The sequence below is a fragment of the Zosterops lateralis genome, assembly GCF_965231275.1.
Source record: "Zosterops lateralis genome assembly, chromosome: 5".
NCBI lineage: Eukaryota > Metazoa > Chordata > Aves > Passeriformes > Zosteropidae > Zosterops > Zosterops lateralis.
Genome location: NC_139766.1, coordinates 59,529,866 through 59,555,969, shown reverse-complemented (window position 1 = coordinate 59,555,969; position 26,104 = coordinate 59,529,866). Strand labels below are relative to the sequence as shown.

The 26,104-nt window shown below is 40.4% G+C and overlaps 1 protein-coding gene across 4 annotated transcripts in view; it reads left to right on the top strand.

The window, feature by feature from the left end:
- Positions 1-797: 797 nt before the first annotated feature.
- DCLK2 (doublecortin like kinase 2) overlaps positions 798-26,104 on the top strand; it is a gene marked incomplete at its 5' end in the record, with an annotated part of 83,197 nt that continues 57,890 nt past the window's right edge. For all 4 annotated transcript variants that reach the window (XR_014590106.1, XR_014590107.1, XM_083861541.1 and 1 more), the window contains 2 exons: positions 798-1,215; positions 13,797-14,131. Coding sequence is in view for 2 of the 4 variants with exons in the window: in XM_083861541.1 (XP_083717667.1) it covers positions 798-1,215; positions 13,797-14,131 (753 nt within the window). The remainder of the gene's footprint in view (positions 1,216-13,796; positions 14,132-26,104) is intronic.

Sequence of the window (26,104 nt, the reverse complement as noted above, 5' to 3'; positions counted from 1 at the left end):
GCCCCGGGGTATGTGTTTTAGGCTGAGGGCTGTACAGAAGAAGCATTTTTATCGTTTTAACGCAGTGACTGAGCCACGCACAGCCGGGAGAGGGGCGGGGAGGCTCTTGGACAACCACCACAAGGGCAGCACTACCCCTCGGGCAGGGAAAACTGCACCTCTAAATCCCCCTTTCCTAGAAGAACCCCTTCCCGCTCCCCGCCGTTCCCACCCTTCCCAGGGCCGCTCCCGCCCCCGCTCCGGCCGGGATCCGATCTGGCACCGCCCCTGTGCCCGCCCGCCCGGCCCGGCCCGGCGGAGCCCCGCCCGCTCCAGCTCGGCTCCAGCTCCGGCTCCGGCTCCGCCGCTCTGCGCCCCACGGCCGGGCCGCCGGAGCCGCCGCTGCCTCCCCCGCCGGGGAGCCGGGAGGCTGCGCCGCTGCCCGCGGGGCAGGAGCGGAGCCGCAGCTGCCGCACACAGCGCTCCGGGCCCGCCGGAGCAGCGCGGGGAAGGGGCTGAGCGGGACCCGCGCATTGTGCGAGCCCGCATGGGCACGGCGCGGGGGCGCGGCCGCGGGGCTCCTGCCAGCCTCTCGCTGGGCCCCCGGCGTCGCCCGTAGCGGGCGGGAGCCGCGCCGGGCCGTGAGGGATGCTTTTGTGCGCGGCGGCGGGGGCAGCAGCGGGTAGCGGCGGGGCGGGCTCCGCGCTCAGCCCTGCCGGCCACGGCCGGGCGCGATGCTCTGTTAGGCGGCCCCCCAGCCCTTGCGAGCAGGCGTAGCAGCCCGTAGCGGAGCCGGGAGGGCGGGCAGGCGGCTCCCCATGGCGAGCAGCCGGAGCATCGAGCTGGAGCACTTCGAGGAGCGGGACAAGCGGCAGCAGCGCTCCGGGCCGCGGCGCGGGGGCTCGGGGGCCATGGGCGGCGGCGCGGGCCCGCGGGGCAATGGGCTGGTGCCCAGCCCGGCGCACAGCGCGCACTGCAGCCTCTACCGCACCCGCACCCTGCAGGCGCTCAGCTCCGAGAAGAAGGCGCGCAAAGCCCGCTTCTACCGCAACGGGGACAGGTACTTCAAGGGCTTGGTGTACGCCATCTCCCCCGACCGCTTCCGCTCCTTCGACGCCCTCCTGGTGGAGCTCACCCGCTCCCTGTCGGACAACGTGAACCTGCCCCAGGGCGTCCGCACCATCTACACCATCGATGGCAGCAAGAAGCTCACCAGCCTGGACGAGCTGCTGGAAGGTGAGGGGGGTGGCAATTCCGGCTGGAGCGGCCGTGGGACAGGGCGGTGTGGTGGGATGCGGGCGCTCCCTGGGGTGAGCATCCCATGGCTCCCCGGATCCAAGCGGAGAGGTCTCCTTGCTGGAAACTGGCGGCCACAGAGCCAGTGAGGGCGAGTGCCAGGGTTGCCGCTGCTGTGAGGGGCGGTAGGGCCTCGTTTTCTCGGTGTGGACCATCCCCTTCTCCTGCCACCCCGGGCGCTGCCATCTGTGAGACTGGTAGTTAAGCAGCAGGTGCTCTTTTCGTCTGCAAGAACTGTAAAGTTCTTGGTTACCTTCCATTTGTAAGAGAGGGAAGTGCTGTAATTTGGTTCTCTAAGTGTCATTGTTGAGCCACAGTGGCTTCAGCCTTCAGAGAGGAAGCCCCAGTGCTGTACACAAAAGGGTATCTATATCCTACCACTTATTAAAACTAACAGGTGTAAAGTCCTGGTTTCAAATGTGATCAGAGTGCATATTAACAGAGGGAATTATCTACCTTGCCTGACTTTCAAAAGCATGTTACAGAATCAGATGTATTTCAGAGTTGTTCCTAAGGAGCTTTTCATAATGGGCCTTAGCTGCTAAGGTTATGTATGTAGACCTTGCAAATCTGAGCAGAGCAGCACTTGACTGTCTCAAAATGGGGGCAGAAGTATTGTTTTGTGAGTGACACATATGCCCCTTGTTTGTGGGGAGTGATAATTGTCAGAATGAAGAGCAGAATTCCCCAATCTTTTCACGTGATGTCTTAAAATACAGTTTAAGTTCAGCATTGCCTGCTTCCCAAATGCACGGGTTATGTTGTGCACAATGAGAGGTTTGTAATGAATTTGCACTTGATGGTTGTTCTCAGGTATTTAATGCATCAGCCACAGCAGTCCTACACCCTGTGACTGTGTGTGCCAGGTGTAGCTGGTTGGCATTAATGAAGAACTAGAGTTTTTTGTAGGCCTTCCAATGCCTCCTGCTTCCTAGGCTTTTCAGCTCCCTGTCCTTTGAGCTTTGGGTTGGAAGCTTTCCTTTTCAAAGCAGTGCTGAATCACACCTGGAGAACTGGATGGGAAAGGGAAGCTGAAGACCTTTATCTAATCCACCAGTGAGGGCACTGCGAGTTAGGAACCAGCTCCTTCACAACATGGAATAGAAAGGGTGGGGAGGTGTTACAGAATTTGCTGTGCCAAATGGGACTCCCTCAAAAAAGTGCATGGGAAGACACTTCCTGATAGTACCATAGTGCTGAGAAGTTACATGATCTACTATAAGGCTGTTCTACAGTGACAACTGAGGAAATATGAAGTGGTTGTGGAGTGAAATGCTGACCATGGGGTGATAAAAGAAATGAAGAAAGTAAAAAGAAACTTTAATAATTTGGTGGTTAATTTAGAGATACCTTAAGAAAATATGATATGCTGAAGTGGTGACAGAAGGGAAAAGAGATGAAACTAGATGAGACATGGGGTGACTTTTGAAATGTTGCAGCAGAAATGTTATTAAGCTTTTATGACTCAAAACAAAGACAGAATTACTTGCTGGACAGCAGTATATACTCTTACATCTATAAATTAATAACTGAAAGCAAAACTTACTCTTTGTCTCTTCAAATACTCGTTGAAAGCATGACCTTTGTCTTGGCTCTTCACTGGAAGAATAAAGCAAAATAAATGTCACTGTTAAAATGCCACTTCCATGCTTTTGCAATGAAATAAAAGGGGAAAAAAGAGTCCAAGTACTTAGTCATCTATCCATGACCAATACAGCTCTCAGGAATATTAAGAAAAGCCTATAGCATCATAATTGGATTAGTATGTTCTCCAGTTAGCATGCTAAAAACTTCACCAGTGTAAGACTAATCACCACACAGAGAAAGGAAAATATATATATATATATATAAGAAGGAAAGGACAGCAAACAAGTAGTGAATCTATCATTCCTTGAAATTATTTGAGTTTTTTGCCAGTTTTGTTCTTGAGGTGCTGGAAGAGATTTGATTTGGGTTCGTTTTCTTTATTTCTCATGGTTGCAGCACAGCAAGCTTGAATTTCTGCTCTCCAGTAAATACTCCAACAGTGGTGTTGACCTAAAGCTTGAACTGCAGAAGCACCAGAAGTAGCTTTGAATGGTGTTTTGCTGCATTGCTTTTTTAATATTTTCAGAAAGGAAGACAGAACTAAAGTGCTGTAGTGTGTGTGCCAGCCACAGGCTGAGCACCAGACGGGCCATGGCTGTGTGATGCAATACTGAGCTTGCTGCTCTCCTGGCACCTTCCCAGTGTTCCTGAACTGGGACATGGAGTCACAGCAGTTCAGGTTCAGTAGTGGCAGATCCCTGCAGTGAGCAGAAGGTGAGTGCTCAGCAAACCTTGCCAAGCCAGCAAGATCTGCATTAAACCTCCCTCAGCTCCAGCCTGTGTGTGTGGCTCTTGGAGTGTCCCAGTACAGGACAAGCTCTTTAAGGTTTATTTGCTTTTTATCTATCTGGGATATAAAGGCAACATCAAATTCTGTATCATAACGACCTGAGTTGAGTCGCTGATAAATGTTTTCTTTGGAGTTTGGCTGTATTTGGCAATCTGCTTTACTATTTGTCATTTTAAGAGAAAAAGAGCTGGTGCATAAACATACTGAGTATATAAAATGTTGCTGTTATGGGTTGAGCCAGTTAAAAATTGGACCAGATCATGTTTATTAGTCAAAAATAGAAGCTCCATTTTCTGAAGCATATTGCTTTTCTTAACTGGATATGACAATCAAAAAAGCATGCTCTGCTGGACCAGCCTGAGGCAAATATAATTTATATTCTCAGCCCCTGTAGATTAGGAAACATTATGGCTCATGAATTTGACAGTTTTCACTGTTTTCTTAGAATGGGAGGAGGGAAGAATTTCATTGTCTACTCCTGATCTGTTTGAGCAGGCAGATCCAGAGAGGAGGTGGGGGCTGGGACTATTATGACTTTTGTATAGTTTTCTTTCTTCCAGCCTTACTCTCAGACATAGCACTACTTTTTATTTTAGAATATGATATTCCATGTGTAATTTTATACTTGCCCTTCAATATCAAAAATTGAATTGTAGATTAATTTTTATTTTCTACCAGAGTTAGCTGTTCAAGTGTTTGTCTATTTCCTTCAGTTTCTCTTGAAAATGTAGGCTTCCTTAAGCCATGACACCATGGTAATAGAACTGTGCAGCTCTTTAGTCCTGAGCTATGTGTTTTATGTGGATGTTGGTCATGCTCTGTCTCTTTGCTTTCATTGTCTTGTTAATGAAGGACGTGGAGAATCCTGATTGTAAAGGTCTGCTGCAAGGTTGGAAGTTGTTGTTGGATTTTGGGAGATGAAAGCAGGCATAGACTTTATTCCTGGAAAGAGAAGTTCTGTTGATTTTGGATCTAATGGGAATCCTTATAGTTCCTTAGAAAAATGGCTGAGAGTCTTTGTTTGTTCAACAACTCTTAATTAATACAGTCCTTTACAAAATGTCAGTAATTTGGTCTGCCTGGTTGTGCACACAAAATCAACAGGGAGGTCTTTGGGCAGGAAGTGGGAAGGTTCTGCACAGTCCTTGTGCACGGCCAGGACACATAGCACAGGGCAATATTTGATTTACAGAAATGAGCTTTGCCTCATTAAGACAGAGAAAGAGAATGTGTTTTGAAGTGAGGTGCTGAACAATCCAAGTTTTTTCTGCTTTAGACCATTGTTGTTACTGCACATTACATTTTAATCCTGCATAAAGTACCTGTGATTTTAGTTGATGTGCACTGTTGTATTAGGTCAATAATATCTTTTCTCTTGTCAGGGCAAGCAGATGGTAATACCAAGTAGGCAGTTTGTATTTTTGCTTTTTCCTGTGCTAAAGCCAGAAGATGTAATGCTAAAAAAAAAAAAAAAAACAAAAAAAAAAAACCAAAAAAAGAAACGTAGTAAGCTGAACAAAGAAGGGTAGAAAAGGAATATGGAAGAAGGATTTAAAAACCAAAAAATATTATTCCAAATATGTGCTCAAATCACTGTAGTGACACAGTTCTGGAATGATGGGGTGTGGACGTGAAATACGCATGTAGTTCTTAGTTAACTTCCCATCCAAGTAAAATAAAATAGTTCCAACACCATCCATCCCCTAGTTTCAGGGATGGGGAAATTGTAGTTGACCTGAAAGGGATTGCTTACTTCCTATGGAGAAGGCACAGGATGTCAGGTGTGTTTGATACCAGGTGGCATTGAGTGTCTTCTGAGAGATTTTACTCTGCTTGCACAGGGGGTTGAACTTCCAGAGGTCTCTTCCAACCTCAGCTGTTCAGTGATTCTGTGAAAGCCTGTAGGAAGCTGTAATCTGCACCTCTTCATGTCTAAATAAAATCAAAAGAGGACTAGTAGCAGTTAGTCATCTGCTAAAATCCTGGTTTTAAAAAGTGCATGTGGAGCTCTGAATGCTGTAGATGAGGAAAGATCGTGACTCATACAGGGTTATTAAAGGTGATATGAAAGTGAATTGTAAGAAACTGATGAGGAGGGAAGTTGCTCAAAGTAAGGAAGGAAAGAAAAATTGAAATAACCCTATCCTTGGTAAAAGGGGTTGCTTTATTTTTAGATCAGTCATATATGCTGTAAATACGCTGTTCCGGAAAGCTGCTTGGCTTTGTGTTACGGAACACGGAAAGGGCACTCTGCTGTGTTTCCTAAAGTCAGAAAGAGGTCAGTAGCCCTAATAACTATACCTTGCTGTACTAAATAAACAGCTTTTAGTGCCTTTGAAGCTAAAGAGTTGCACCCAAAGTAGCTGAGGAACATAAGGTGAGTAGGTGAAACCTATCTAGATACCTGCCCTGTCCTATGGGATTCACAGGGGAACACATGCTAAAAAAATATGGAAACTGTTTTCCTTCTCTAGGGATGTTTTTACCTGACAGCTCTATCATTCTCTGTTATGCAGGGTACCATTTAAAAAGTAATCCTTTATGTGACTTTCAGGAGAAAGTGCTTATTAACCTTGCAAAAAACAAGCCAGAAAACCTTATACAGATACTTTTGATTAAAATATCCCTGCTGAAGATTTTTGAGTGTTGCACGCTTAATTAATTCCTTTTGTTGCTCAATATTGGCATAGTTGGTTTCTAGCCTAATGCTAGGGAAAAGTAAATAACTGTAAGTATTTCTTTAGTAGTTTCTTTTTTTAAGGACAAAAAGTCTGAATATTTCTAGGTTATTTGATAAATGATTAGCAGTGAGGTTTGGCTCACAAAACTTGTGCTGTGAAAACCCCAAATGGTCAGGCCGCTGTGTTCTCAAAAAATACCACAAAACTGCACATATCACACTTGAGGTGCATAAGAGCAAGATGCATCCTACTCTTCTTATTAGTACCTAATATTGCATGGCTGAATTTTGAATAGTTCATGTAGAGGTATAAAATGATCAGGGTTGAAATAGACCTTTGAGATCACCCAGTCCAACCATCCACCCAGCACTGCCACTCTAACCCCTAAAGCATTTCACCATATCACCAGATCCAAATCCTCTTAAACACCTGCACAATGGCGACTCCACCATCTCAACCTATTCCAATGTCTAACCACTGAACAGTGAAAAGATTTTTTCCATTATCTCATCTGAATTTCCCCTGTCTCAGCCTAAGGCCATTTTCTCTATTCCTCTTACTGCAGGCATGACCCCACCTCCCTCCACCTCCTTTCAGGGAGGTGTAGACAGCCATGAGGACCCCCCTGAGCCTCCTCCTGACTAAACAAACCCAGCTCCCCCAGCCATTCCTCATAAGACATATTTTCTAGACCCTTCATGAGCCTTGTTTCCCTTCTCTGGACATGCTGCAGCACCTCAATGTCATTTTTAAAGTGAGGGGTGTGGAACTGCACACAGCACTCAGGTGTGGCCTCCCCAGTGCCCAGTACAGGGGAACATCCATTCCCTGTCCTGCTGGCTGATCCAGGCCAGGGTGCCATTGGCCCTCTTGGCCTCACGGGCACAGCCTGGCTCAGGTCCAGCTGCTGTCAGCCAGCACCACAGGTGTCCCTTTCTGTCCCAAGCCATTCCTCACCCAGCCTGTGTCATTGCATGGCTCGGGGGCAGGGACTCTGGCATTTCACCTTCTTGTGCCTCCTGCAGTTGTGTCCTCAGGCCACTGATGGAGTCTGTCCAGGTGTCCAGCAGAGCCTTCCATCCCTTGAGCACATCAACACTTCACCCAGCTCAGTGTCCCCTGCACAGTTACTGAGGGTGCCCTCCCTCCCCGTGTCCAGATCATCCATAGAGAGGTTAAACAGGACAGCCCAAAGCAGAGCCCTGGGGAACACCACCAGTGACCAGCTGCCAGCTGGATTTATCCCCATTCACCGCAGCTCCCTGGGCCCAGCCATCAGCCAGATTTGTACCCATTGGAGAGTCCACCCACCCAGCCTGCAAGCAGCCAGTTTTTCTAGGGGGATGCTGTGGCAGATGGTGTCAGACACTTTATTGAAGTCTGGATAGACCCTGGGTAGACACATCCACAGCCTTCCCCTCATCTACTAAGTGTACACTCTATTCTCCTTAATACATGCATTTTTATCTTGAAAGATGAGCTAGGCACATATCCTGAGGATTGGTGTTGAAGAAATAGATTGCAAATGAAAAACTTTGTGGCTGAGTTTCTGAGAAAGCAAACAAGTATTTAGGCAGCTGATTATTTGTCAGTCAGATTGACCAGTGTAGTCTTGTTTCTCTATTTCCATTCTCTGTGTTCATCACCTGTATTTTTCTCTTCTGAGGGAATAGCAAGTGTTGTGTTTCAACTAGTGGCTGTCTGAAACTGGATTCCTTTCACATTGTTCTTGAACAATTTACACAGCAGCTTTTTTCATAGTGAATCTGGTTATTAATTCAGTGCAGCTAAATTATTTAGAGTCAGGTAATGTTTCCTTGTCAATAGACAATGTTCCATGTCTCCTAGCTGATTTTCTACTGTTAATAAGACTGGGAAAATCAGAAGTAGACTTATGCTATTTGCTGATTATATTGTGACCCAAAATATCAGCAGGTGTTTCTCATTTTAAGAGAGCACATGCCCAATTTGAGGAGTTTTGGGGGGTAGCAGGATTTCTTCCTGGAAGAGCTGGCACTTTTAGCTTGCTCTGGGTAGTGTCATGAATCATGGGATGGATGGCACATACGCTCTGTTGAAATTATGCTGTGAACTTATAAGGAGGTTTCAGAGTTCTGCCAAAACTGCTCTGCAGCCCGGTTGAGCTTTCTGCTGTGGAATAGTTTGTCTGGGCTCAAGAGTCCCAGATGTCACCTACGTCTTGTTGCATTTTTTTCTGCATTTCAAAAAAAAAAAAAAAAAGTCAAAAAAAACCAAAACAAACAAACAAACAAACAAAAAAAAGCAATGCTTAATTGAGCTTCCTGTTTCATTACCCTATAGTGTGTTTCTTTACCTGTAAGTCTCAGTGTAATGTTAGAGACTAAACTCATGCTCTGGTCTGAAACCTGGGGAGCTGATTGATGTTAATGCCAATGTTGTAAGCTGAAGACATGGTATTTACTTTCCATAATGTAGCTGCTGTGTCTCTGTGCTAGTTAAAGCTAGTATGCATTAGCTTTAAAAGCTTTCAAGATTATAAATGGAAAGTGGGCCTTTGAACCAAAAAATTGACCATATTGAAATCAGCAGTGTAAATATTTGAATTATTGTTTATGCCTCTTTTTGGACATGTGTCAACTTCCTAGGGCTGGTAGATGTAAAAATGCAAAAAGAAGAAAAAAAAAAAAAGCTGCAGCCTGATCAAAATGCCACGAAAGTCTCAGAAAAGATTTCCTTTGTATTTGGGAAGATATGCATTTAGGTTATTCACATGAAAAATCTCATTCAAGACAGTCTGTAAAACAGTCAAATTTATTCGTTTGTGATTTTTAACTGTAAAGGTATCTGTTAGTTTCAACAACATGTGAAATCAATTTGATTGGTTTAACCCTTCTAGACCCCCTCAAAATCAAGTATTTTGTGTTACAATTTACAAATATTACTTTTCTGGAATATTGTGGAGATTATCAGAAGTGTGTATTTTTATATGAATTAATCTCAAGCAGATTTAAAATCAGGTCATACATGAAAGCTGTGAGCAAATATGGTATATATGTGGTATGTATATTTTCAGGTTCTTAACTTCAGAAATTAATGTAAAAAAGAGATAATACTTCTACAAATGACATCATATTTTTTCCAAACCAACACACATAAGTGCATTTTCTACTTTGGAGAATGGCTAAAATAATTTAAACAATAGCACGCCTTTATTAATGCTTGCTTATCAAGGGATGGTGTTTTCTAAGGCACACTTTTGAACTACGCCATTCTGCAGGAAAGTTTCCTGGAGTTAACTTTATAGGTGTGATTTAAGTTACCCCTGCCATTTTTTTGCCTTACATATTTTCATCTGGTAAGTAGTGAATTGTATACACCTGTCAAACAAATAAATGTTTAACTCATTCCTAGAAAACTGTTCTTTATCCAGAGAGAAGCAATTGGCTTCCTAATTATACTTTTTCTTGGAAGGTTTTTTTTGGGGGGGAGGGCTCCAAGTTTTTAAACAGAACTTAGAAACTGTGAGTGAAGTTCTGGCTGTAGGAAAATAATTAGAGATTTAAGAAATAATTTCAAAACTCCATCCTTTGTCTTTAAGTCATGAAACAAGCAAATCACTCAGTGAATGTGTTTTCTCACTTACAGCCCTAGCTCTAGTCTTGCCATATGTGCTCGCCTTGCAGGTGAAGTTGTAAAATCTGTTTTCCATGTGAAACTTGTGTTACTTAACTTTATTTATATGTCTGGTATATGAAAGCAGGCATGGACTGTAAAACACTTATTAAACAATCTGTAATATACTGCCTTCTCAAGTAATTAGATTTTCCTCTATCTGCCAACTATAGGAAATTTTCAATTCATTTTGGCAGATTTTATCTTTTTTATTTTTTTTTTTTTTTTTTTTTTTTTTTTTTTTTTTTTTTTTTTGCTAGAATAGTTTGTGCTTCAGTTTAAGGCTTGGCTAAATGCAGCTGAAGCAAATAAATTGAAATTCTTTCTTTTAAGTTATTACATTGTTTTAACTTGAAAGCACTTCCTGAGTTTTGTTATAAAGGAAAAGAAGTAACAAGAAAAAATCTGCATCACAACACTTTGAGATAGTCAAGAAATTGTTTCATTCAGGCATTAAGCAAAGGAAGCAGTAGGAGACAGAAAGTTTTACACTGCTATTTTAAAGAAATATAGATCCTTTTGGATTAATATTGACTGAACATTTTATAAAAATACGATTTCTGCTGTCCTATAGGGTGCTGTAGTACAGCTGTGACAGATAATAGATCACATTCCATGTTAGCACAAAGAAGATGCTCTATTTATGATTATGAGTCTGTAAAAGACAAAACCAGCATGCCTGTTGAAACTCTTCTATGATAAATCCTTGAGCAAAGACACCTTTTGTCCTCTACCTTTACTTTATGTAAAGCAATTAATTTACTTCAAGTTTAAGACTCTGTTTCTGAGGAGCTTAAATTTTTATTTATTGTTCTAAACTTTGTTAATTTAAATTTCAATTTTAAGATTTAATTTTGAATTACCTTTTGTGCATTTATTGTTTGTTTGGTTTTTTTTTTTTTTTTGGTTTTTTTTTTTTTTTTTTTAAGGTCTGGGAAGTGCATTGGTTTTGAGTCAGAAAGGATAATTCTGGACATGCTCAGTAATGGTGAATTTTGAGGTAGTTCACTGAATTTACTTAAAACTCTTTTGCACACAGACTGTTCTAAGAGTTTGTGCTCATTTTGGCCGGGTTAGAGGTAATTTTCTTGGTGGTAGCTGCTTTTGTGTTTGATTTTGAAACAGTGTTGATAACAGGGGGATGTTTTTGTTACTGATGAGCAGGGCTCACACCAGCCAAGACCTTTTTGGCTTCTCACATCATCCCGCCAGTGAGTGGGCTGGGAGAAACTGAAACTGGGCGGTGACACAGCTGGGACAGCTGACCCCAACTGGCCCAAGTGATATTCCAGACCATATGACATCATGCTCAGCTTATGAATCTGGGGGAAGAAGAAGGAAGAGGGGGAATGTCAGAGTTACAGTGTGTGGCTTCCCAAGCCATCATTACCATGATGGAACCTGGATTTCCTGGAGGTGGCTGAACACCTGCCTGTCCTTGGGAAGTGGTGAACAAATTCCGTGTTTGGCTTTGTTTGCCCCTGCAGCTTTTTCCCTGTTAAACTGTCTCTATCTCAATCCATGAGTTTTATTTTACCCTTCTGATTTTGCCTCTTCTGTCCCAGTGAGTGGAGTGAGCTGGCAGCTCTGTGGTGCTTAGTCTGGAGTTCCGCTGTGCTGGGGTTCTGTGTCATGCAGGAAGGTGGTTGGAGAGGGGAGAATAGCAAAATGATCAGCAGGTATAATTAGTGAGCCTGTTGGTATGACCTACCAGCTTGTTGAGGTGACTCTCATTTGGCAGCACTGACTTTGGAGACAGAGTTACTAGCAATTGTTCAGAAAACTAGCATAGTCCTTTGCATCTAGTGTTAGAGGATATAGAGGGGGAAAACTTTGCTTTCTATTGTGACTCAGCTGCTGCCACAAAACTTGAATATCTCACACTCTGTTGCCATAGCAGGATTGATGACAAAAGTAGCTGTTGAAAGAGAGCTGTGCACATTTTTAAAATCATAGGATCTTGTAGTTTGAAAGGGGCTTTCTGAAGTAATTTCATTCAATATCTTCCTCAGGTTTGATAAAATCAGATTGCTTGGAGATTTCTTCCAATTTACTGTGTAAACATTCTGGGGCAGCATAGGTTTCTACATACCACAGTCCTTACAGAGCTGTATGGAATTTGGGGTTTTTTTCCTCCTAATTGGTGTTAGTGTGCAGCATGCAGCACTTTGTCAAGGAGTTTGTGTGCTGAAAGCACCTCCTTTTTCTTAGTTAATTTTTTTGAGAAAGAAGAGGAGTCTAGTTTTGTCTGTATCAGTTTGTTTTGTTCACCACTTGATCTATGGAAATATAGAGGAATGATGGGGATGAGTGAAAAGGAAGAGTACAGGCAAGGCAATGGCATCCATAGAACCTCACCCCAGTTTCCTAATACCTGAGTGGAATACAGTTCCAGTGGTGTTTGTGGAGGCAGAACTGGCTGCCAGAATTTCCCAACAAAATCATTGTTAACTTGGCTTAATTATAATCTGTTTTCTTTCAAGTACAGCAAGTAGATTTTCAAGAAGGTCTAAATACAAGATAAATTACAAAGCAGTGTAATTGGTATTGGAAAAGAAACAAGAAAGTCTTTCAGCTCACAGTAATTCTTCAGAGCTTTGAAAGCAGTTTAGTATCTTGCTTTTAGAAAAAGCTCTGCAGCTCCTAAGATAAATCAGCTCTCCAAACTGGAGTTCTAGAGAAAGTAAAAGTGTTGTTTAAAAGTTTTCTAGTATGTATCTAAGTGTAGGATACATTTTGGAACTCTTACAATTCTGTCCCCTAGATGTAGATATACTCTTTACTCTTCTTGCTGTGCATGTTAGGAGCGAGTTTGTTTTCTTCCAGCAGTGACTTTGACTGCGTAGCTTTAATTTTAGAACAGGTTAAGCTTTTTAAGATATAGGTAGCTCTTCTGTCTGAATCAATGGTGTATTCTGTCAGTTTTGAATACTTTACCATTCATCCTTCTGGCAGTACTCTGCCCTTTCAAGAATGCCTTGGGATGTCATTTTGTGACACCCCAAGGATGTGGGTTGCACAAATAACTCACAGTCAAAGATGTCCTTTGTCATGGTTTACATCTTCAATATTGCTGTCAGGTGTCATAAGAGTAGTGGCAAGCAGCAAGCAGTTTTTCTTTAAAAAGAAAAAAACAACCCAAGCAAAAATCCACCAACCAGCTTTGAAATAGGAGAGAAAAATGGGGAAGTTTAGATGTCCTATTGTACTCCCATACTCAAGGACTCATTTGTGGCCTCAACAGGTGTTCAGTACTCTTAAAAATATTAAAGTGATGGATTTCAAATGTGTGTCCTTGGTAGAAAGGCAGTAACTCCTGGTAGATTAATGTGCCTTTCAGGGTAAGGGTCTTGAGGTGCCTAAATTTATTCTGTTAAAACTTGCTGTTGTAAAATAATTAAACATAGACATGGGTGTACGTATCTTGAAGTATATGTTTGAGGGATATATGGGGAGGACCTGGATATTTCTTGTAGGAGAATACTCTTAATTGCATGTGTTGTGAGCTCAGGTAGTTTAAGCATATGCAAAATGGCTCAAAATCCAAAAGACATGTGAAATACCTTGAACCTCCTTATTACTCCGTACTATTTTTTATGTTGTTTCTAAACCAGAGATCTTTTGAAACCTGTTGAAAGCACTCTATGAGAGTGTTGTTTGGGTGGAAAGCTCTGATAATTTACAATCCTCCTTTCTGAACTACAGGAAAATAGCTCCCAAGAAATTCACCTGTTTGTTTTATTTAGTTTTTAATTTGACAGAGCAGCTGCTCTGCCCCTTGAACTGTGAAGGTGTCCTCTTCTTTTCAGGTGAGAGCTACGTGTGCGCGTCCAATGAGCCATTCCGCAAGGTCGATTACACCAAGAACGTCAACCCCAACTGGTGCGTGAACATACGGACTGGCTCCAGCCGCTCCCTGACCTCCCTGTCCTCCGCCAGGAGCGAGGTGAAGGAGAGCAAAGACTTCATCAAGCCCAAGCTGGTGACTGTTATCAGGAGTGGGGTAAAGCCACGGAAGGCTGTGAGGATTCTGCTGAACAAGAAGACTGCTCACTCCTTCGAGCAGGTCTTGAATGACATCACCGAAGCCATTAAGTTAGACTCGGGTGTAGTCAAGAGACTTTGTACACTGGATGGGAAGCAGGTAGGAGAATAAACTACTGTGGCCATCTAATAGTCTAAGATTATTATAAAGTTTATTATTAACTTATTATTATTATTATGATTAAGATTATTATTAACTATTACTAAGTTTTCATAAGTTCAGTTCTCATTACTATGTTTGCTTCAGTCTGCTTCTGAATAATGGCAGTTAAAAAATCAACTTTTAAAAGCTTGAATAATGGCAGTTAAAAAATCAACTTTTAAAAGCTTTATTAAATATTAATACAACAAAATTAGAATTGTATATATATATATATATATGTATAAAATTGGATATTTACATTCAAGTAAAACAAATTATTTTTTATGCCAGCCTTTTTGCATTGCCTAAAAAAGTGACTGTTGGTTAAGTAATACCATTTATTTGAAACATTTGAGCTTAAGATATTTGTGCATTTTCAGAACCAGGATCCTGTTTTCAGGCTACCACATAGTAGCTGAGTGGTATAAGAAAAATATTGATGTCTCCTTCCATTGCACTTCCACAGATTGCTATTTCCAGAGGTAGTAACTGACAAGAGCTGAAGTCAAGAATTTTATCTGAAATTGATCATTCTGGGAGGGTGGTTACATCTTTGCAAATTGCTTTTTTTCGCTTTTGCTTTTACCTCTGCAAAAACACAGCCAGGGTTAAGGTTTGGTAGTTGTGTCTTCTTGCACAGAAATACAAAGCAGTGGCCCACAGGATGTTCTGCTGCACCAGTTTAAAGTGTCAGGCACACACTTGCTGTTGATCAGTCACATTAATGGCTAAACCCTTCATAGAACAGGACTTTGATATCTGATACTTCTATCTGACACTGCTGTGGAGTTCTGACAGCATTGTGACTTTAGTAATAGAGCAACACAGGCTGCAGAGGATGTCACATTGGTATCAGGTACCCAGACTCTTGGACTGTTGACTGAACATTAATAATCCCTGCTCATTCAGCAGGTATTTATATCAACCTGTGTACCTATACATCTGCATGAAGTAAATATAAAAGTTTCAGTTGTGTTCAGAGATGTGCGCATTTTTATTTTCAAGATTTTTATAATGTTCAGTGCCTAAAACCCACTTTTTTGTGGTGCAAGCTTCTAGCAAATGTATCGCAGAACAAGTGCACTTAGATTGCCTCAATATGAGCTCTGTCTCTGGTTATGTTCTCTGTGCTTGGATACACTTCTTGTAGGGAAATATGTGAAAAGAACAACTTCTGTGTTTTGACAAAAATATAGCAAGGCAAAGGCATCACTGAAACTCTTGATTTTCAGTGTTTGGTGGCAGCATGATGATGCGCTCTTTAGTTCTTTTAGCAGGTTTGATTTAAAATGAGATTCGCTAATGCTACTTTTTAACAGAGAATCCTTCCTAGGCACATCGAAAAAATGTTTGTCATGTTTAATTTAATTCATAATAGAATAGCTTTGAAAATATTTATTATGCAGTAATTAGTCTCTTCTGCCCATTAAGTGTTCTGTCACTGTCTCAGATGATTTCAGTCTTCTCAAGCAAGTAATGAGTCAGTAAGGGAACCTGCAAAAGCTAGGATTGTCTTGCATTGTTAAAACAGCAGAAACCCACTGATCTGCACTGGTATGGAAGATGCAGTACTGCATCAGGGATCAATAAAAGTAGTTAAATTTAAATGTCACATACATTGCTTGTGTGTTGCCATCATGGTGGATGATGACTGTGTTCAATGCTCCAAAATACAATTTTTATTTGCTGCAGTACCTCCTCCTCCCCTTCTGTGGTAAAGGCAGTCATCAAATTTGGACTACAGCTGTAGGAGTATTCTCAGGCAGGATTGAGAAATCCCTGATTCTGCCTGTGAATTGTCTGCAGAGAGTTGCTCCATGCAGCTGCCTCTCTGTGTACACTGTGCCAGCAGTAGCAACAAGTTAATGTGGAGACCTCCCTTCCATTGGGAAGACAGGCCTTGTGCTTTTCCACAGAATTTGGGTAGGAGCCTTTGTTGCACAACCATAGTGCAACCGTGTTTTAAGAGCTTGTGAGATGAAGTGTCCCAAAGAGAATCACTTCAAACACCCTGACAAAAATAATAGCCTTCTATTACTTACCTAGGAAGATGGAGAGTTCTAGTTTTGTTTTATTTTTTGTTTATTTCTCTTTCCCCAAAACGGAGGGCTGACCCCAGTTTGAGGCAGTAGGGTTTGTTTTTTTATTTGTTTGTTCATTGCTGGTATACGTAGAGGTTGGTGCCGAAGGGCTTTTTTGGGGTTTGGCACATAAAGAGTTGCTCTGCTGCCAACTACCAATTGGTGGAAATTTCTGAGCTTATTTTCTCTAATGTAGTAATTGCTTATTCTTCTAAATCTGCTAGGGAGGCAGATCTTTTATGTTCGTTGTAGTGTTGGCACAGCTTGAAAGGCAACCATTAAAAAAAGGCAGTTTGTAAATGGCTGTGTTCCTATAAAAATGTAGCTCTTAGGTTTCTCATGGTTCTATTTTCTTTTCCTTGCTCCTTCATATTTTTATCTCTGTGGAAATACTTTTTTTTTCTTTTTTCTGAGTGAATAGGTTGTATTTTATTTTTAATGTGAAAATGGGGCTGAAATTCAGACAATTAAAACATGCATGTATAAAATCTGTATCCTTTGATTAGGGAATGCATTCTTCTGTTAACTTGTGATGTGATCTTTTATTCCAGTAGAACCATTTAATGTGTAGGAAGAAATGGTGATAAAACCACTGGTCTTTCTGACCAGTAGAACAGAAAGGGTGTCCTCAAGAGAGTTTTTATTTACTCTTCTGACTTCATTAATCTTGACTGTCACAACGTCTTGATGATAATAGTAATACAGAGAATAACACCTGAGTTGGATATTGATTATTCTGTGTGAAAACAAACAAACATCTGTTTTTTAATTGTAAGATTTTATAATGTTTGCAAGGTTTCCTTTTATCTTCAGTTTCAGTATGAATGCTGTAACTTAACATATTACTCTTTGTAGCCTGAAGTACAGATTTATTTTTGAACTATGCTGATGCTGGCCTTAATTCTAATTTTTAAGCTATTGAGCAACCAACTTTTTTTTTTTACCTCCCAAGATTTTTAAGATTATTTTTAAGTGAGAAAAGTATTTCTGTAAAAGTAACTAGGCTTTAACTTTGCAGTGCAGGCTTCTGCTGTTCTAGTCTTTGTGCTTCTGACATTGAGGTTTGTCTAATATATTTGCTTGACCATAGTGTTTTCCTTACTTGGCTGCATTTTCCTGGAATCTGTCACTGTCCTACTGTGAAGCAAGGACAGTCAGACTGAAACTTCTCCAGTTGGGAAGTTAACCCTTTGTTATCTCTGAAGGGAATGGAGGGTTTCTTTCTTGCTAAACAAGCTTCAAGCTTCAGTCATTGTGAAGTGTAGGGTAGTGACTGTGTGGTAAATTGGGGGGAGATATTTTTTTATGAAAAGCTCACAAAAAACCATACAGAACTCTGAAGCTTGTGTTATTTGACACAAAAGAAAATTACATCTTCACACTTTTGTGTGTCGCTGTTAATTATGGATTAGTGTCCATAACAGGTTTGAAAGGTGGATGAGACACCTTTTCTATGCTCCATTGCCAAAATAGTGAGAATGCCCCAAAAATTAGCCTTATTTTGAAGGTCCTTTTTGATGGACCACAGGTGTATTTGGGGCTGTCTCTGAACCCAAAAGTTCTCCTATTTTCTATTAATGAAGCTGTTTTATAAAGTGCTCATTAAAAGTAAATTGGTAACTGAAGAAAACAATTACTACATGTGAATGTTTTTGTCACTCATTGTGCTCTCCTCTCAGTTTTTTGTGGGGTTTTTTTTTTTTGTTTTTTTTTTTTTTTTTTTTAATATTTATTTATTTATTTAATTATTTTTATTTTGTAGGGACAGATTTGAAAACTCTTAGCAGAGAAGATAGCTTTTGAAAACTGAATTTTGTATTTGCTTTGCTGTTAGCATACCCACCATAGAGGGCAGAAACCAAAATAAGGAATGAGCAGGAGAGATTTTGTTTATTAGTGTACTGGATTTTCCCCATATTCTTGACAGGCTTTTGTCTTTCAGGTCTCAAAAATTTCCATTAATACAGTGCTTTTGCAACAATCTTAATCTCAGTAGAGATCTTGCTGTTTAGTACTGGGAGAAGTTTTAGAACATGTGAACTTCATTTTTCTCAGTTTTTCTGTTTTGTTGGCAAAGTCCTGCTTGTTTTAAAAAATAATTTTACTGCAGGTAAGTACTTTTTGCAAATATTTCCCTTTAGTTTGATTTTTCTCCTACTAAAGGAGGATGTTCCTTAAGGAACCAGGCTCTGGATGTGTACTTCTTGGGTGTGTGTGTGATTTAACTGTGCTGTTACATCACTGATATCTCACTGCAGACTAAGAAATAACTCTAATAGAAACTTGCTTCAGTGTTAGCAGGCGTGACTTGTAGTTGAAAGCTACCAAAGTATAGCAAGTTTTTATCTTGCTTGTCAGATTCTAACCTAATACAGGCACTGTACAAATGTACTGGAAATGGCACAGATTTGAATTTCTGCTACAAGCAATTTTGGAAGAATAGAAATCTCCAGCTTTTTTTTTTTTTTTTTTTTTTATTTGTCAGTTCTAGTTCTGCTGGAATTTGAAATAGCATTTTAAGCTGAAATGTTGCATTAATCTGCAAGTATGAGGGGAAGAAATCCTTAAGCCCTCATATAGCTCACAACTCTTTATAAAAGGCTTATATATTGTTACAGAGGAATGTCAGTGGCAGCTGCAGAGAGAGAGATTCTCTGCATTGCAGATCCCACAGAGGGAATTTGTGGGCAAGGAGTCTTTCCTCAGCTAACGTCAAGATTTTGTATAGTAATGATATTCCCTGAATTCATCCTAAAGGCTGAGGGTCACAAGAGGTAGAGTCAGCTTTTAGAAAGCTATCTACAATTTGCCAAGCTGCAGCAGAGTGAGTGGGGATATGACACTGTGGATATGATTGCCAATAGAACTATGGAAAGAGTAGATATGTTGGATAGAAAGGCTTTTCAGAATTCATATCTACATGAAAAAACAAATGAATCTGCCTATTTTGTGGGAAATTACACAAGTGGTAGTTACGTATATTGTGGGACAGAGGGGGACACAGTTTTTACATTGATTTTGAAGGTTCAGTAGGATGTGTGCATCATGAGAGAATGGGAACAGGACCAGCAGAGACCTCTTGATGCAGGAGTGGAATAGCACTGCAATGTAAGAGTGAAGTATCAGCTGGAAAGAGGCATTTATATTTTTGGTTTGGAGTTTGTTTGTTTGGAGTTTTGTAGCTGACATGAGTCCGCAAATTATTAATGTGTGAGAAATAGTACAACGTTTTGTGAAGATGAACCCAGAAGGTATATTGAGATTATCTTTAAAGAAAGAGAATGGAACTTCTAAAAGAGAGATCTTCCAAGACAGTAGGAACTAAGTGTCCTGGTAAATTAAATTAGAAAATATACACACAGTTTAGAGGAGGGAAACTCATGCTAGATGTCAAGAGCCATTCTTCTCATTCATAGGATCAACTTGAGACAAAACCAATGTGGAAGAGCTAAAGATTACTTTCCAGGGCATAGGGAAAACTGAAAAACAGTATAGAGGAGTCCTGTATGAATCTAATGATCTTACAGCTAATGTTCATTAGATGAGATGTGGGTCCCTAAGGTTCACCTAAATAAACTTAACTCTCAGACCTACAGGGCAAAAAAACAATGGAGGAGTACTGTGAACCACCTTCTGGTGGTTGGCTGGATTGTTTCCCTTTGAGTAAATATGTGGCAGTGGAATACCTGTACCAACCTGGAAGTTGAAAGATTTCACGTTTAGTGCAGTCACTTTTATGTGTGTTACAGACCAGAAGGGCTCTGACACAGCACCTGTCTGTTTGGGGACCCTGCTGGTTTGAGTTGAGCTCAAACAGGAGGCTTCAACTGAGCACATGAGGTGGGATTTTGGGGAGATTTGGGGGCTTTTCTGTTTTTGTTGTGGTTTTTTTCATAATACATATTATGAATCAATTACTTGACTGGGGAGAGAGGCAAGGGGAAGAAAACAACAGTGGCTAGTTCTTTGTATCTGAAATCAGGGTTTTTTTTCATGCTGTCTTTTCTCATCAGTCAGCTAGGGAAGCATGGTCCAGAAAAAATGCACTACTTGCCGAATGCACAGTTGGAATATTGTTGTTCCGAGTGGTTATTGATGACTCACTGCCAAACCGGAATTTCATATTGAGTAGGGGTCAATGAATGTGTGTCTGTACGAGCCTCTGGAAATGACCTGGAAGATGGAATGGAGGATATGCTTAATAAATACAGATGAGCTACAGGAAACCTGGACAGCAGAAGATTAGCATCTTGACAAACTGCAGAAACAGCTCAGGACAAAGCAGGTTGAGTAATCTTATCCTCACTGGTTATTAACAATGCAGATAGGAAATGACAAGTAGTTCTGGCTGAAGTGCTAAAGGATTGTAGCTGAAGATGTGAAGATGAATTCATGGTGTCACTGGTTGTGCACAGAAGGGGAAAGCCAACATCCATGTAGAAGTTACAGTCAATGATCTTGTTTCTGATGTGTCTATCAGGTGCCCACTTTGCTCTGTCCCATTCAATCCAGTGATGCCAGCTAGAGACAGTGTTATTATGGAAATCCAGACAGGAGTAAAAAGATGTAAGGAAACATGTTCTGTGAAAAGAGATTGAAGGAAATGGAATAGCTGAGACTATAGAAAGATAAGATGTTTTTTGGGGGGATGAACAAAAAAAAATTACCAGCAAAGGAAAATTACTTCTGTGCCTTCCTTATGTATAGGAAAAGAAATAACAGGCTTACAGTCAAGATCAGATCCTGTGGAACTCAATGGCAGATAGCCACTGTAAAAATAAGAATAATGAAGAGGTGATTATCACTATTTTCAGCAGATAACTAGAGTCCAGCACTCCCTGAGGTTTCTGAAAACTGATTGGGTTTGAGTATTTTCGGTAACTAAAGGTGATCTACCACTTTGGTAGAGCTGTTAAGCTGGAGGTAAAATAAAAATTAGAATGCCTGTTAATATTGAAGTGTGCATGTGTACACACCTGCAACCCAGAGAATTCAAAGAGCAGAGGTTACAGTTAAAGTGAGTTTTATCCTAGTGCTAGCTAACATCTTCTAATATTTGATGTGAACCGCGATTGAGGGGAAGTTGGGCTCGTGCTGGAGGCTGGAATTGTTTCAGAGAACAGCCCTGGAGAGAAGCCTGTGTCTAGTCAGTGTGGGACACAAACCTTGCAAGTCTTACTGAAAACAAAATAATTAAAGTGGCTTTAATCTTCAGGAAGCCTGTGTGGCAGGAAATGAATTCATCCATGGACACCGCTACATGGTATTTTTGGTCACATTTCCAATTGGTGTGCTCAGAGCTGGGAGCCAGGGTTATTTATTGCTAGAAGGAAGGAGGAAGTAGCATTCTCAAGCAGAGGAGATAATTTTGGCCTCTGCTCATGGAAATACAAATATTCCCGTCCTTCTATATGGAAGGAAATGTTTATCTGAAACCAACCTGAAATCAACCCTGCCCTGTCATAGTTGCAGCAATCTGAAAAATACTCTAAATATGAAAAACAGGAATCTTTTCCCAGGTACATATTTGTCATGGAACACTTTGCAAAGCATTTTCATTGCATGCAGTGGTGCTCAGTACATAGGCAGATAATGTGAGGTTTATGATTTAGCCTGGAGAGTATTTACAATTTTATCACAGTTGCCAGAGGATCACATAACCAGTCCAATTATAATTTCAAGAAAAAAAGGCAATATGGTAAGGATTTTGTTTCAGGGCAAAGAAATTGTGATGCTGAAGGTGCTGCATAAAAAGGATTAAAAAGGAAACAGAACATCTAGGGAGTTATCTCAGAAGAGTGTGTTAAACTTGAAGTGAACAATAATGCTGAGGAAGCTCTTCAGCTTTGTTGCATATGCAAAAAATAAAGGTCATGCCATGTGAAACAGCCACAGTCTAGCACTGGAAACCTTGGCTCTCTGGAACAAAGGTCTTTAGAATTTCTCACAGCAGGGGAACCCTTGTGTCCTATTCTTGCTTTCTGGAGATCAAAACCCCAGAATACAGTACAGATAGAATAAAGAACGTATCTCTTTCCTTCCCACAGGGATGCACAATTCTGGCTGTGGGACTGTGGTGTAGCATTACTGGGAATGTGATGGCTGGTGTCCACTGGGTGTGAATTTAATCTTTTTCAGTGAGGTACAGTTTAGAGATGTGATCAGTAATACCCATTGCCATCGGATTAGCAGGTTGGTGAAGTGTGATGTTAAAATAATAGATTATTTCTAAAAATGAACATAAAATCAAAACCTGGTGTGAAGTCAGCACTTTTAAATTAAAGCGTGGCAACTGAAAAAATTTGCTGATATTTTAGCTAACAGCAAGCATGTGTGTCCTGTTAGAAGTGACATCCAACTTGCTGAAGTTTTTGTAGATCTATAGAGAAGATAAATCCTACTGGGATTTCAATTTTTGTCTGCACACACCAAGAGCTGACAGCACTTAATAAAAATGGCATGCTGCACAATGTGGGAAACAATCACCGCAGAAGCAGTGGCATCACCAGTGGTAGTTGTATCTTTGTTGATGTCTGATTACAATAATTTCAGTGCTGGGTTACAGAAATGGTGTGTGTAGCTGTCGGGATAAAGGAGCGGTATGCAGTCATTGTCTGCCATCTGCCATGCTAGAGATCGGGTCACATGGCTTGGAAACTAAACCTTGGGAATTTGTTGTGTCCCGCTGAGCCTGCCCATTAACACGTAATTAGTCTGGTAAAAATCTTTTGAATTTATTCTGCAGCTGTCATATGCCAGATTAGGATTTGTGTCACAGGTTCCTCATTACTTTGAGATCTTGGAAATTTTTTTTTTCTGTAATTAAATTACCCTGTGTTCCTTCAGCAAACAGTTCTTACATTATAACATTTTAACATGCAAATTTTCTTAAAGAATCTTGCTACATCTTACAGTACGACCATGTACGAAAGGGTTTCAAGGTTGAATTTTCTCCATTCCTGTTCATAATAGAGTCTATAAGCAGACTTGATAGTTTTAGGATTTGGCCTTCAGGTTGTCAGGTTGATGGATCTGTAGCTGCTGCTTGGCTGGCTGAAATCAGCTAGTGTTTCTTAAGTTTACTGAAGCACAACTGAAATCTTAAAATATGAACTTTTTTATTTGTACCAGTTGCTAAGAAAAATGACGTTCTGTTCCATACTAAATTAATGGCAGGAAACATGGAACAGTTGGTTGAAGAGAGGAAAGCAATCCTTGTCTTTAATGTTCAAAATATTGCTAGCTGATTAATTTGCAGTGAACCTTTAAACAGAGAAACCTGAAGACTCAGAAGAAAAAGCAATAATAAAGTAATAGCAACACAAGCCAGCTCTTAAAAGCAAAGAGCTTCCCAGCACTTAAAAGGAACAGTGACCCTGTTTATGGCTTGCAGATTGAAAGCTTTGCATAGGAGGGAGTGATAATTCAATGTTTACAGTGTAGGCAGTAAAAGTCAGTCTTCCTGTAGCACTTGTTCACTGAGCCAACTATCTTTTTTTTTTTTCTCTGTTGTGCAAATATGCAATCTATGCCATGTTCTTAAATATTTATTTTGTTCATATTTATTTGGTGTTTTATTTATTCATACATGGCACAGGATATCTCTGTATTTATGAAAGGCTTCTTGAAGAAACCAAAATATTTCAGAACAAAGCAAAAAGGGATAGATTATAATGTCAGCTAAGTGGGAATTTTATTATTGGCTAGTAGATTTGGCTTTTCTTGGCTTTCCCAATCTTATCTCTAACTTTCAACTCAACTAGTACTTAGGGAGTTATGGATAAAATTATTGGAAAATAAGGCAGTTAGCTAAAAAAAAAAAATTAAAGAAAGATGGTTATACCACAAAGAGTACCAAAACAGTCAGAATCCTCTTTGTAAGTGATTTCTGAAGGTGCCATTTCCTTGCATGTAGAAACCTGCTGTGCCTTTTTTAAAGAAATCAAGGGTCCGCTTGATTTAACCAAGATAAAATTGATGAAGAGAAAAATCATGCCTGAAAGATAAGCATTCCTTAACCTCCCTGTATTTTGCAAGGGACCTGGTAATGCAGACCCTTAGAATATGCCCATGTGGCTGTACAGGCAGACATCTGGAGAAGTCTTGGAAGTTGGAAAGTGTTCTGGTTTAATTTGCAAAGAGAACATGCTGGTGTACTGAGCATCTGACTCCAAAAAACCACCCCTATCTCTGCAAACAACTATTCTGGCCACTTCTCTTTGTTGCTGATATTTTTGCCTTGAAGGGAAAAGTATTCTTTCCACTTCCCTGGACCTGAGGAGGTCAAGCAGGGAAATCAGTCTTCTGCAGATTCTTTTGCAAAATCTGTTGCATAATTTTTTCACATTAATCTGTTGTATTTAGAGCATGTTTTAAATATTTGTTTAATATATACTTGCAAATTGTAGAATATATTACTTTATATTTTTACTTAAAGTGAAAATGCAGTGAAATGGATATTCGAAGCTTGTGAAATCAAAGAGAACAATGAACAAATGATGACATCTCATTCGCAAGGCTTTGTATTTTGTCCTTCTTCACTTTGATGCACAAACAATATGATTTCCTGGAGTTTTAGTATCAGAGTGATGTTATTACCTGCAGTCCTTGAAGTCTGTCACCTCCTTAGGAGCACACTCCTAGTTCAAGCACTAATCTTCCTTTACCTGGCAGGGATTTGCTTGTGGGCTGACGTAGGTAATCGGATGTGTGAAAACCTCCTCGTTGTCTTCTGTCACAGGTTATCAAGAAGCCCAGGAGAGAAGTTTCAGTCCAAGGTGCAAAGGTGTTTTCTGAGAAGTTTTTAGGGTCTGAGAGGCCTTTGAACACTCTTGAAACTAGTAATTATTTTACAGATTTTCTTCGATTTGGCACATGACTACATTATGATTTCTTACCGCACACTTTACCCTTTGAACGTTATTTTTTCTGACCTTCTACTTCTCAAACATTTGACTTTAAAAAATGTATTTGTGATACTTATCTCAATAAGTATCTTCTTTTTCTTCCTATCCATATGCCACTGAATATTCAAATTTTAGAACAATATTAAAGCTAGTGGAGGAATGAAAATGAATAAACATTTGTCTGGAATTTCCAAAATAATTCTCACAGCATGCTCGCATATTTTGGCAATAATTAGGTATAGATGAAAAATTCTACTCCTTGAGCTTCTACTCTGGAACTTCATTTTTTTGTCTTCATTTAAGGCCTGCATAACCAAGTATGAATGACACCACACCTACCATAATGGAAATGAAAAGGACTTGCCAGATGTTTTGTTTGTTTCAGTACAAATCAAAATACATAAACAGGAAATTATCAGAAGTAGTGAGAGACCATGTACGTCTAAAAATGACTGGGAGTTTAGCACCTTTTATTAGTTTTATCTGAGGCTTTCTGAAGGCTCTGTCACAATTGTAAGACATAAGATTTATATGGAGCTTTTGGATATTAACACTCAGCAAAAGTTATTAATTATGGGGGAAGGGTATGCCTGAAAACTCAGCCTGATTAACATTTAAGCAAAAAGCACACCTAATTTTAAAGCTATTTAAAATATGATTAGTCACATGGAGTTTATAGAGCCAGATCACAACACTTAAACCTCCTTTCTTCATCTCTTGGGAGGCAGATGCAAGCCCAGGAGTTTCTAAATACCTATCTGAAACTGAAAGCTACAGTTTATCCATATTGCTTAAATAAGGATTCTTAACTAAGCAATAAAAGCAGCTTTCATTGTGTTAGTCCTGTCTGCAGGGTCTTCACTTGGTGGCTGGCAGTGGAGGGCATTGTTTCTTCACCAAGAGCCTCTCTGAGGAGAGGAAATGGAATAGTTTGTGGTCCATGC